Raw genomic sequence first — 13762 nt, 5'->3', positions numbered from 1 at the left:
AATAATCACCTCATCATGATCTTCAGTTTAGAATGACATTTGAATTAATCAGCTGTGTTTACTAGGGATGGAGAAAAAGTGTGACACCAATCAGGCCCCCGAGGACTGGAGTTGCCCACCCCTGCGTAACTGCACGTGGTAGTTATTTTTCTACATAGGTCATTCCAACGCTTTACTCTGGTTAAAGGCCTATCTGAAAAGAGGTGTGGCTTTGTCAAGTTGCACTTTCTTGAAATAGTGCACTTTAAGTTGATGTTTCTCAAATTTGTGAACTTTAACGATGGAACAGAACTAAACAATTTCACGTTCTTAACAGGCACTAAAAGGAAACATCCTTAAGGTTTTGGGCAGCCAACTCTCATTCCATACGACTCTTCCATTCCTACATTGCGTGTCTTCCAAAAAGGCCTGCGGTCACAATTGCTCACATGCATGTCATAAGGGAGCCATTGTCACAGCCAACAGTTTTCTTCTATGCGAAACATTCTATAATCCTATTTTGTAAAACCCTGTTATAAATCTATACACTGGAAGAGTCGTGACAAAATACGAGGCCACACACAGCACAGGGGCTGTTTCACCCGCTATACCCACCGCTGAGTCGGTGAAAGATGTTTGATACTTAATCCCGGTCAGATACACACAAGCAGCCTAATGGTGCCGTTATTAAACCACTTAGTGTTTAGCCTAGTGCTTAGCCTAGTGGTAGCGGGACCATAAGTTATGGGACCACACGCAAGACATGTTGGCTAAATAGGGTCCGTGGTGAGCGCTCGTGTGTGTTTGTAACTTTCCCCCCTTCTCTCTTCCTTGCTAACGGACCCCCCCTCCCTCTTTTTTCTTGCTCTTCCTCTATTCCACTCTTTTAGCTACTCAGTCACCGTCCAGGAGTCGTACGCCCACCCCTTTGATCAGATTTATTACACCAGCTGCTCCGACATCCTCAACTGGTTCAAGTGCACGCGGCACAGGTGAGGACGGAGCGGTCAATGGAGGGATGGAGAGTGTGTGCGTGTGCGTGCATGCATGCGTGTGTGTGTACACGTGCATGCGTGAGTGTGTGTACACGTGCACGTGTGTGTGTGTGTGTGTGTGTGTGTGTGTGTGTGTGTGTGTGTGTGTGTGTGTGTGTGTGTGTGTGTGTGTGTGTGTGTGTGTGTGTGTGTGTGTGTGTGTGTGTGTGTGTGTGTGTGTGTGTGTGTGTGTGTGTGTGTGTGTGTGTTGGGGTGATGGATGTATGTGTCACTGAGAATGATAATAGGTCAAGTCAACAGCAATGATTTCCATAACAATGTATTTTGTTAATAAGTACTGTAAGCTCCATAAAGAAATAGTATGTTTGTAATTAGCCAACTTGTGCACCATTAGTAGATGTCTATTCACATTTCTACCTTAGGAAACATAGTGGAGACGATAAACTATATTCCCCATACTGACCATTAAGTGTTTGTGTGTCTTAAGGGTGAGCTATCGGACAGCCTACCGCAGAGGAGAGAAAACTATGTACCGCCGCAAGTCTCAGTGTTGCCCCGGATTCTACGAGAGCAGGGAGATGTGTGTCCGTACGTATCTCTCCACCCTATCTGCTGCCATTTAACGTATCACTCTATTCCTATCTGCTACCATTGAATATAACCCTCCTCTCTATCTGCTACCATTGAAATGATCCCTCCTCTCTATCTGCTACCATTGAAATGATCCCTCCTCTCTATCTGCTAGCATTGAACATATCTCTCCTCCCTATCTGCTACCATTGAACATACCCCTCCTCCCTATCTGCTGCCATTGAAGTTATAACTCCTCCCTATCCACAACATTTGAACATATCCCTCTTCCCTATCCACAACATTGAAAGTATCACTCCTCCCTATCCACAACAGTGAGTACATAACTAGCTGCAGGGAATTCAGGCGCAGAAGAGCAGAAATGGGATTGCAAATGGAACCCTTTATTGAGGCGAACCAAACATGGTACTAAGAAAACTAAACACACACGGGTTACAATAACCCGGCTCAAACCAGCCTGGAGTACACATACATTTACATATAACAATTCCACACACAGACATGGGGGGAAACAGAGGGTTATATGCAAGACGGATAAAGAGGGAATGCAAACCAGGTGTGCGGGAAGACAAGACAAAACAAATGGAAAATGAAAGGCGGATCGGCGATGGCTCGAAGACTGATGACGTCGACCGCCGAACGCCGCCCGAACAAGGAGAGGGACCGACCTCGGCAGAAGTCATGATAGTACCTCCCCTTGATGCGCAGCTCCAGCAGCATGCCGACACCGGCTTTGGGGACGACCCGGAGGGAGAGGCGCAGGGCGATCCGGCCGGAGACGGTGGAACTCCCGCAGCATTGAAGGGTCCAATACGTCCTCCACCGGGACCCAGCACCTCTCCTCCAGACCATACCCCTCCCAGTCTACGAGGTACTGAAGGCCCCTCGCCCGACGCCTCGAATCCAGTATGGAGCGAACGGAGTACGCCGGAGCCCCCTCGATGTCCAAAGGGGGGCGGAGAAACCTCCCGCACCTCAGACTCCTGGAGCGGGCCAGCCACCACCGGCCTGAGGATGAAATGAAACAAGGGGTTAATACGGTAAACGGGGGGAAGATGCAACCGGTAACTAACCTCGTTCAGTCTCCTCGGGACTTTAAATGGCCCCACAAACCGCGGCCCCAGCTTCCAGCAGGGCAGGCGGAGGGGCAGGTTTCGGGTCGAGAGCCAGACCTGGTCCCCCGATGTCACTGCATGGATGGTCTGCGCTGGTTTTCTGGCGCAGCACGGCCCGCTGCAGGTGAACATGGGCGGCGTCCCATGTCTCCTCCGTGTGCCTGAACCAGTCGTCCACCGCAGGAGCCTCGGTCTGACTGATGCCAAGGCGCCAGAACCAGCTGGTACCCCAGTACGCACTGGAAGGGGGAGTGGTTAGTGGAGGAATGGTGGAGCGAGTTCTGAGCCATCTCGGCCCAGGGCACGAATGCCGCCCACTCCCCCGGCCAGTTCTGGAAATAAGACCGCAGAAACCTACCCACATTCTGGTTCACTTTCTCCACCAGCCCATTACACTCGGGGTCAAACCCCGAGTTAAGGCTGATCGAGACCCCCAGACGTTCCATGAACGCCCTCCAGACACTCGAAGTGAACTGGGGACCTCGATCAGACACTATATCCTCAGGCCGTTCTGGAACAGCTAAGGGTGTAGCTTACCTCTGGGTAGGTGCCTAGGAGCCTTACACTGGGCGCACACCGAGCAGGAGGAAACATAAACCCTCGCGTCCTTAGCCAAGGTGGACCACCAGTGCTTCCCACTCAAACAGCGCACTGTCCGACCGATACCTGGATGACCATAGGAGGTCATCTCCACCCCTGAGGTGGAAATGCGGTATCCTAGGAAGGAGACGGACTGCTGAAAGAACAGGCATTTCTCAGCCTTGACATACAGGTCATGCTCCAAAAGTCGACCAAGCACCTTGCGCACCAAGGACACATGCTCGGCGCATGCAGTGGAGTATATCAGAATGTCATCGATATACACCACTACACCCTGCCCATACTGGTCCCTGAAAATTTTGTCCAGAAAGGCTTGGAAGACTGATGGAGCATTCATCAACCCGTACGGCATGACGAGGTACTCATAATGCCTGAGGTGGTACTGAACGCTGTCTTCCACTCATTTCCCTCCCGGATAAGCACCAGATCTGGGGGGTTTTTCTACTGTGTTATTGACTTGTTAATTGTTTACTCCATGTGTAACTCTGTGTTGTCTGTTCACACTGCTATGCTTTATTTTGGCCAGGTCGCAGTTGCAAATGAGAACTTGTTCTCAACTAGCCTACCTGGTTAAATAAAGGTGAAATAAAATAAAAAAATAAAAGGTTGTAAGCGTTCCTGAGATCTAGTTTCATGAAGAAGCTGAGTGCATTGACTCAATCGCTGTGGCTATGAAAGGTAGCGGATAACTGTACTTCACAGTGATCTGGTTTAGGGCTCAATAGTCAATACATAGGCGCAGACCTTCCTCCTTCTTCTTCACAAAAAATAAACTTGAGGAAGCGGGTGAAGTGGATGACCGAATGTACCCCTGGTGCAGAGATTCGGAGAATGGTGCCGGCTCACCTGGGGTGACGCCAGAGTGCCCTGCCTGCTGCCTTGACCCCAGAGGAACCAACCCGATACCGACCGGCAGTGTGACCTCTGCGGCCACAGATGGTGCACGTGAAGTAGCCTCCTCCGGTCTCCCTGAGCGCAGCACCTCACAGCTCCATGGGTATCGGAGCGGTGGTGCTGGGGGATGGAACCGACAGATCTCGATCTGGACGTCCGCGGGTAGCCAGCAGGTTATCCAGCCGAATGGACAGGTCCACCAGCTGGTCAAAGCTACCGACGGATGTCCTCGCGCAAGCAGCAGCAATAGTGGTCGATCAGGGCCCTTTCTTTACATCCAGCACCGGTGGCCAGGGTCCGAAAGTTCATCCTCGAAGTGGTCCAGCGCCGCATCTCCTTCTCCCCACACAGCGTTGGCCCACTCCAGAGCTTTCCCCCGATAGGCCCGAGACGAGGGCGGACACCCTCTCACGGCCCGAGGGAGCCCGGGTGAACGGTCGCCAGGTATAAATCCAGCTGCAGCAGGAAACCCTGGCAGCGTGCGGCCGTCCTATCGCACTCCCTGGGAAGTGTGAGACGAATCCCACTGGAACCGGGTGTGGAGGGGGTGAGTATTGGAGACCTCTGTTGTGCTGGTGGGGGCGCTGTAGGGACTCTCTATCTCTCCCAGCGGTCTCTCTGTCTCTCCATGAGGGTGGCCACCTAAGGGCTAGTAGATGGTTGACCCTATGTATTATGACGTGACTCAAACTGCTTGCTCACCAGAGTCATACAGTATAAAATATGGATCTGTTGACGGTCATCTGTTAATCTCTGTGTGGTTGAGTAGTAACATCTCAAAACTCCTATTAGAGCCGAAGGTTGTGGGTTCAATCCCAACTACTGGCTTTCGTGAACTTTTTCCATCTGTGCTGTTTCAATAAATGTCCAAAAAGTGTGAAAGGAGGGTGGAATACACCCCCCCCCCCCATGTTCTGCCCCTACTTATCAAATAAACATTGACTCCAAATGGTTGGAACTGAAAGTTTTGTCTGCCAGCCCCCAAAATACAAATTTCCGATGGTTTTGCAACCCACCTTTGGGAAAAACAACATAGAGGAAACACTGATGACTGGTGTGTCCGCATGTGGCGGGCAACCGACCAATCGCCACCCAGAAGCAGAGCTTGTGTCTCAGGAGTCAGGAACAACAGGTGCGTAGCAGACATACAGAGGGGCCCCAGAGGTCGAGACAAAAACAACAACTGACCCAGCAACAGGGGAAAGCCATAAAAACAAACCTCCATTTCAACAACCGCCTCACAACAAACCCTCTGTCTGTGTAGAGAAAGCGCTTGCCATCACATTGTGAGCAGTTGTACAACTGACACTACTAGAGGAGTAGTTATTGTCGGATTTATTAGGACTTCTTTGATTTTTAAGTGTGGTTATTAAGCATTTGGATTGAGTCAAAAGGATTAAATCAAAGTGATGTTAAGCAATGATAAGCTATGAGGCTAAAAGTTGGACTGATAGTCACTTCCCTTTATCGTTGGTGAATCAGCTTTTGACTCGACAGAGTGGATGTGATAATGTGACCGCCCGGGGCTCAAAGGGAACTTTAGTCCGGGCTCTATAGAGGTACTGTTGTGTGGTGGATACAGTAAACCACAATCACATGCTGCCCTCTGATCTCCCCAGTTTCCTCCTCCATCAATAGACTTACAGTCTCCCCGGGTGGAAGCCATTTAGTGTCAAATATCAACTGAAATACATGGTACGTAATAAATGAGGACGTAAATGTAAATGAAGACAGATGGATACAGATGTTAAGATGTAACAACATCAGCTTTGTTAGAATACATTTATGAGTTAAGTTAATATCATGTAATGTTATTTTGAGATTTTAATAAGATTGAGTACAATCGAGTTTAATTTTTAAATATGGGAATCTTTTATCTAGTCCAGTGGTCTGAAGAATGTGCCCCCGGGGAGCCATTTTGGCCCGCCATCTGAATTAACGTGGCCCCAATCTGTGCTACCATCACTTGCCTCTCAGATGATGTGGTCCTTGGTAGTTTAGTTGGTAGAGCATGGCACTTCTATCACCAGGGTTGTGGGGGCAATTCCCAAGAGGGAGTAGTATGAAAAAAAAAATGAAAATGCATCCACTCACTACTCTAAGTTGCTTTGGATAAGAGCATCTGCTAAGTTACTCAAATGTATTTGAAAATATTTTATGTTGGGGAAATAAGAACTCAAATTCATACACAAAATCAGTTAATTCATTGTCAGCACTATTTAGGCAATTAATCAATTGCTACAGTGTGTGAATGTAAAAAAATGTTTGATGGCGTCATTGTTTTTGACCGCTCGTCACTCATGACCTCAGTCATGAAACCTTTTACAAACACACACTGTTTCAATGACATCACCTATGGAATCTTTAACCCCCACTGTTTCAGTGACATCCCCCATGGAACCTTTAACCCCCACTGTTTCTATGACATCACCCATGGAACCTTTGACCCCCACTGTTTCAGTGACATCACCCATGGAACCTTTAACCCACGCTGTTTCTATGACATCAGCCATGGAACCTTTAACCCACAGTGTTTCTACGACATCACCCATGGAACCTTTAACCCACGCTGTTTCTATGACATCACCCATGGAACCTTTAACCCACACCGTTTCTATGACATCACCCGTCGGTCTGACGTTATGTTTGTGTACATGTTTTTTTGAACGTTGTGGACCAATCATGTCAAGCCTGAAGTCTCTGTCCCTAATGAATTGGATCCCATTCTCACTGGAATTCTGATTGTCTATTCGGAACATGGGTTTAATTGTAATAGTTTTCTTTCAAATACTTTAGCTGCGCTTGATTGAGTTTGCCCTGTTTAATGGAACCAAATTGCGTAGTCCCAGAAGTGCAAACCACGCCCATCTCACGCTCCAGACAGGCTCAATCAAATTCTTCTTATGATATTGCTGTTATCGGTTCAGGAATCTGTATTCCTTTGATGTAAATCCACATGGTTTTCCTGGGAGTAGCAATGTGTTCTAAAATCCACTAAAATCTGACCTTTCTTTCCTCTTGTTTTTCCCTCTCTCTCCTCATCCCTCCCTTCTATTTCCCTGCTCCTCCTCATCACTCTCTCCAGCCCACTGTGCCGAGAAGTGTGTTCATGGCCGCTGTGTAGCCCCCAGCACCTGCCAGTGTGAGCCCGGCTGGGGGGGCCCCGACTGCTCCAGTGGTGAGACTCTACAGCTGTGTCTGTCAGTCTATTTGTCTGCCTGTGTCTGTCTGTCTGTCTGTCCGCCTCGTCCTGCCTACACACACACACACACACACACACACACACACACACACACACACACACACACACACACACACACACACACACACACACACACACACACACACACACACACACACACACACACACACACACACACACACACACACACACACACACACACACACACACACAGATAGAGAGTAACACACACACAGGCACAAAGACAAACACACACAGAGAGAAAGAGAGTAACACACACACAGGCACAAAGACAAACACACACACACAGAGAAAGAGAGAGACAGAGACAAACACACACACACACACACTAACAGGCGTTTTGTCTCTCAGCTCGCACATAGTGTGACTCTCTCAGACCCTACTGCCAATACACACTTCCTCCCTCACACACACCAGGCTCACCCACCCCTCTGATCTCATTTGGGCACACTTGGGTTTGCTTTTATCTTGAACGTCCGTATTTGTTACGACGTGAATGTGACATGGGTGAAGTCACCCTATTTTTGTTAGTCTGGAACCGCTTTGATGTAAAAATATGGACGTGACACCCCTTCAGCCACGTTGTTTGTACCCTGATCCACAGCTGCAGACAAAGTGGGGACACCGTGTGTGTCAGCATCCCAAATGGCACCCTATTTCCTATGTCGTGCACTACTTTTGACCAGGGGCCTATGGACTTTTTGCTAGGTAGTGCACTACATAGTGAACAGGGGGCCATTTGGGACACTTGCCTGTGAGTTGTGAGATTGCCAGGTCTTCTTCTATGTGCTCTCTCTGAAAGGCGTCACACTTCAAGGCCTTTGTCTTTGTTAGCCAAACGGCAGGGCAGAACTTCCACTCACTGCCTTCTCTTTCAAGATGGCCAGCATGACTGCCCTTGGAGTTATAGCATGCAATCAGCGACACCTATCTCCTTATAAATATAGCTTATTTTAGATTGTCATTTGAGGAACTTTGGGATAAAGTTTAGATTATGAAATATTTGGGTTTTTAGACTTGTTTTCTTGATCTAGAATGAATGTAGAGCAAATTGTGTAGGGGAGGATAAGTGATGTTATCAGATTAAAAAGTATCCTCTTTCAGTCTCTATTGAAACAGGTGTAAGGAGTCTATGAACCCTGTGTGTGTCTGTGTCTGTGTGCATAATGCGTGGGTGTGTGTAAGTGTGTATGCGACTGTGCGTGCGTGAGCCTCCACACATGTGTGCGTCTGTGATTATATTAGGTGCTCAAGCATTGCTCCCCCGCTGTCTCCAGTGTCCATCGTTTAATAAAGGGGCTTATTGTTGTGTCTGGAGGCTGGGACCTTATTGTTGTGTCTGGAGCCTGGGAATCCCTAAGGACCTGAACAGGCCTGACTAATCTGTCTGATGGTGGGGAACCAGATCCTAATATCACTAGTCTGGGATCTGACTGGCTAACTGGACCAATGGTAAAAGGTAAGGAGATATGGCCATAGATAGGCTTGTAGCGCTATATCACTTAAAACCACTTGTGCCTTACCTAATGGGATCAAAGTGCATACATTTCTCCAAAGTTGCCCTGTTAAATGAAAATGAAAATGTTATTGTTACTGCTAGGCTATTCCTAGGCTATTCCTGGGCTATTCCTAGGCTATTCCTGGGTTATTCCTAGGCTATTCCTAGGCTATTCCTGGGCTATTCCTGGGCTATTCCTAGGCTATTCCTGGGCTATTCCTAGGCTATTCCTGGGCTATTCCGAGGCTATTCCTGGGCCATTCCTAGGCTATTCCTGGGCTATTCCTAGGCTATTCCTGGGCTATTCCTAGGCTATTCCTGGGCTATTCCTAGGCTATTCCTGGGCTATTCCTAGGCTATTCCTGGGCTATTCATAGGCTATTCCTGGGCTATTCCTGGGCTATTCCTAGGCTATTCCTGGGCTATTCCTAGGCTATTTCAAGGCTATTCCTAGGCTATTCCTGGGCTATTCCTGGGCTATTCCTAGGCTATTCCTGGGCTATTCCGAGGCTATTCCTGGGCTATTCCTGGGCTATTCCTGGGCTATTCCTGGTCTATTCCTGGTCTATTCCTGGGCTATTCCTGGGCTATTCCTGGGCTATTCCTGGGCTATTCCTAGGCTATTCCTGGGCTATTCCCGGGCTATTCCTGGGCTATTCCTGGGCTATTCCTAGGCTATTCCTGGGCTATTCCTAGGCTATTCCTAGGCTATTCCTGGGCTATTCCGAGGCTATTCCAGGAACTACCTTTTTACACTTGACCTTTATTTACATTTAAGTCATTTAGCAGATGCTCTTATGCAGAGCAAACATATATAAGCAGGAATCATTTTTGTAAAGTTATGTTTTGTTAGAATTTGGAATTATTTTGACAGTATGAGAATGATATCATTCCGTGAGTATTACACAGCCACGGTGAGGGGTCCTTACTGGCCGTTGGTCTGCGCCTGGGGCCACCACACGTGCTCCTATGATTACTGTAACTAATCTGTATTGACTGCTTGGTTCATGGATCAATAAGAGTAGCCCAGGATAGCCCCTCAGGCCCACCCCTGGTGGGTGTGTTTGTTAACAGCTGATTAGCTCAAAGTCTGTTTTCACCCAAACCATCCAATGAGTCAACTTGTTTTATTAGATCGATGGACATGGGAGAGACTGATGAGGAATGTTTTCAGTTATTTGTTGTCTGTGAAAACACGGTAACATCTCTATTCGGAATGCAGTATATTTTGTTTTGCTGTGTTACAGGCTACATATTCTTCTAAAAGCATGCTGTTTCAGGATATAGTCGCTTTGTACGATAAATAATATAGCAATATACAATAATTGTGGTGTAATCTACCCAAATATCCATTTTACTGCTTTGAGATCAGAGTCAACTCATTGAGTGGAACGGTCTAAGGCTAAGCCAACCAGTCGTGTTGAGAATGAATATCCATTTCCTTTTTAAAACCAGGTCTTAGCTGCATTCAGTCTATGTTTTGGGGGCCCCCCTTGAGCCAGTCTCTCAAAGGGGGTGTGGGGTGTGGGGGGGGGGGTCCCGTGCAGTATCCTAGTAGTACCCTATTCAATATCCCCCTAAGTAATATGACTTTTCATTTCCTCTTGAGCCTTAAAAGCCAGACGTATTGTTGCCTCTAGTTTACGGATCAACGGACCCCAACAATATGTCTGAGGCTTGTTTTTGCTGTGTGGGGTTCAAGAACAAGAGGAAAAGGGAGTACGCTAAATCTCTTTCTTAGATTAAAAAGGAAGTGTGGAAAGAATGAAAGAGAGAAATTGTAAGGATGGTAATGTAGGAAATAACCCGAGGGTCTAGCTCTTGTGATTTCACGGTAGACACATGACATCAACAACCCAACAACCCAAGATACTCAGGAGGGACTTTTTCATTTTGTCCATGACTCTTGACTTGTCTCTTATCTATTCACTGGTTTTAACATAAAACCTTTCAAAAGACCTTAACTCAATGACCCCCTCAGAAAATGAAGCGATGCTAACCACTACTTAGCGCCACTACCTAGCGCTCAACGCCACTCAGACGATTTGTATCAAATGTATGAAAACAATCTAACCTTTAAATGAAGCACTAATACCCAGCTGTTTTCGAATATCCCCTTTCAATTCCAAGACGCCACAATTCACAGAAACCTCCCTGTCTCTTGGAAAAGAAAAGGTATTAATACCTTGCTCTGAAACTCCATATCCACACAACGGCTTGGTCATAAAGTGTCAGGCTTTTGTTTACGAGACAGGAGAGAGTTAGTTAGTTAGCTCAGAGGAGCCTGTTTGGCTGGTGTGGATTATATGCTGTATTAGGATCATCTAGGGCAGTCTGGGCACACACAGTGAGGAACAATCAGACACACACAGCTGAAGCCATTAGTCTGGAAACAGTGTGTCAGGTGTTAGGTTTATGTGGGTTGGCTTTTAACATGGAGATGGAGGTTGTGTTCCAAATGGCACCCTATTTCCTATTTCACTACTTTTGACTACAACCCTATGGGCCCTGGTCAAAAGTAGTGCACTGAATAGGGTGCCATATGGGATGCACTGTAGCCTATTGTGGCTCCTCTTTATGTTGAACTGTACTTCACTTGGGAAATGATAAGCCTGCAATAGGGAATTTACAATAGCTGTCGGTCTCCTCTTATACTTTCATACTTGATATATGCTTGATTTAACAGGTGTTGTTTTAAGTTATTACTTTACAGCAATGGTTGAATATATATTTCTATATTTTCGGTATTGAACTTGGCTTGAGTGGCTTAGAGTTTGGACACCTAAACCCCAAAAATGTGCAGGAAAGAATTTGGTTCAATCTGGTTAAATCAACATTGTTTCCACGTCATTTTAACAACAAAAGGTCAATGTGATGATGTTGAATAAATGTGGAAAACTAATTGGATTTGCAAAAAGTTATCAATGTAAAGGAATTGCATATTTTTAACCAAAATGTAATTACATGGTGATTTTTTGTTGTTGTTAAATTCACTTTGAATTCACGTTACTTAACAACTCAGAGACTGTAACATTAGAGAATCCCAGTAGTAAGTGTGTTTACTGTACAACTCCAACAGTTCACTTGATATACGTGTGTTTACTGTACAACTCCAACAGTTCACTTGATATACAGTGAGTGTACAAAACATTAGGAACACCCTCCTAATATTGCGCCTGGCACCTACTACCATACCTGTTCAAAGGCACTTCGATCTTTTGTCCTGCCCATTCACCCTCTGAATGGCACACATACACAATCCATGTCTCTATTGTCTCAAGGCTTAAAAATCCTTCTTTAACCTGTCTCCTCCACTTCATCTACACTGATTGAAGTGGATTTAACAAGTGACATCAATAAGGGATCATAGCTTTCACCTGGATTCACCTGGTCAGTCTATGTCATGGAAAGAGCAGGTGTTCCATTTGGTACACTCAGTGTATATAATGACATAAACATAGTACCAGCCCTAGGACATCTATCCAGCCATGTACCCAGGCTGTACCCAAACCGAGGGAGACAAATAACTTCAAATGCCTTGCCAATGCCATTTCTGAGCTGTCCAGCTTGAGTATCTCACTGGAGTATCCCACGGAAGTTAATTGTCATGGTCGAATCCTTGGAAACACACACACACACACACACACAGAGTGAGAGAGGGGTCAGAGGGAGAGAGGGTGAGTGTTTAAGAGAAAGAAAGGGGGAGGGGAGAGAAAGAAAACATAATATATCCTCTTTAACTCACTCACACAATAATGTGGAAATGTTGAGGAATTGTACAGATGTCGTCTCTTAGCTGGGATTCCTCTGTATGACTGTTCCCATGAGCCTTGTGGGCTGACACACTGTGCAGGGCTCTGCATGGAAGAGTGGGCGATCTTAGAGGCATGGAAAAACACTCCCTCCCTCCATCCCTCTCTCTCTTTTTCTGTCTTTCTTTCTCCCTCTTTCTCTCCCTCCCTCCTTCCATCCCTCCCTTCTTCCGTCCCTCACTCTTGGTCTGGGGCAAAGTCTGGGCCAACTCTCGACAAATAGCATGTCAAATTACTGTGCAATGGTTTTTCCTCTGTAACTGACACTTTCAAGAGGATTGCTCTGTCTCTTCGAAGCTCTCTGGATTATCTTTAGATTGGGTTGTAAAACTTGAGTTTGTTTTTGACAGGATAATTTGGTCTGATTTCCATAGGTAGAGGAGAAATGACGTTTAATCAAGAATAGTAAAGATAAGCAAAGTAAAGAGGTTGATTATAGGAGTTCCTGCCGCCTGTTGCCGACCCCTGGCCTAGATTTTGTCCATTGCATGTGGTCTGTATGTATTGCCAATCACTGATTGCTTGTGTTTTCTAAGCAATGAACTACTTTATTCGTGTAATCAACATAATATATGTCAATAACAGAACATCTTGATCCAATTTCTGGAACAAACAACCTCATGACCAAACCCCCAATGCTTAGTGTGTCTCTTCTCTTTGGGTCATATGTGCTGAGTCTTGAATAAAAGGGAACAGTTTGTCCCAAGGCTCGACAATGAGGAGCCCTTCAGGTTTTCTAGTGGGACATTTCTATCTAGGTCAGGTTGAACCATAACCCTTTCTATCTAGGTCAGGTTGAACCCAAACCCTTTCTATCGAGATCAGGTTGCACAAAGATACCGGAGTCCCACAGTAAATGCGAGAGGAGGTTTCTCTGCAAAATTGACTTTTTCTCTATTTCTCTCTACCTTGCCCTCACTCTCTTATTTCTTTCTTAATCTCTCCCTCTTTCTTTATGTCTCTCTTTCTCTCTCTCTCTCCGCACCCACTGCCCACACTGTGTGATACTGTGTAAAACACAGCACTTTAGCCCGCAGCTAAGCAGCGCACATTTC

General features: G+C 46.4%; 1 protein-coding gene across 3 annotated transcripts in view; it reads left to right on the top strand.

Moving 5' to 3' along the window:
* Nucleotides 1-13762, top strand: part of megf10 (multiple EGF-like-domains 10) — a 106113-nt gene that overhangs the window by 28088 nt on the left and 64263 nt on the right. For all 3 annotated transcript variants that reach the window (XM_046290494.1, XM_046290493.1, XM_046290495.1), the window contains exons 3-5: nt 870-971; nt 1462-1562; nt 7260-7352. In XM_046290494.1, the coding sequence (XP_046146450.1) occupies nt 870-971; nt 1462-1562; nt 7260-7352 (296 nt within the window). The remainder of the gene's footprint in view (nt 1-869; nt 972-1461; nt 1563-7259; nt 7353-13762) is intronic.

Source organism: Oncorhynchus gorbuscha, linkage group LG11, assembly GCF_021184085.1.
Source record: "Oncorhynchus gorbuscha isolate QuinsamMale2020 ecotype Even-year linkage group LG11, OgorEven_v1.0, whole genome shotgun sequence".
NCBI lineage: Eukaryota > Metazoa > Chordata > Actinopteri > Salmoniformes > Salmonidae > Oncorhynchus > Oncorhynchus gorbuscha.
Note: the sequence above shows the minus strand (reverse complement) of the source record. Positions and strands in the feature narration are given on the sequence as shown.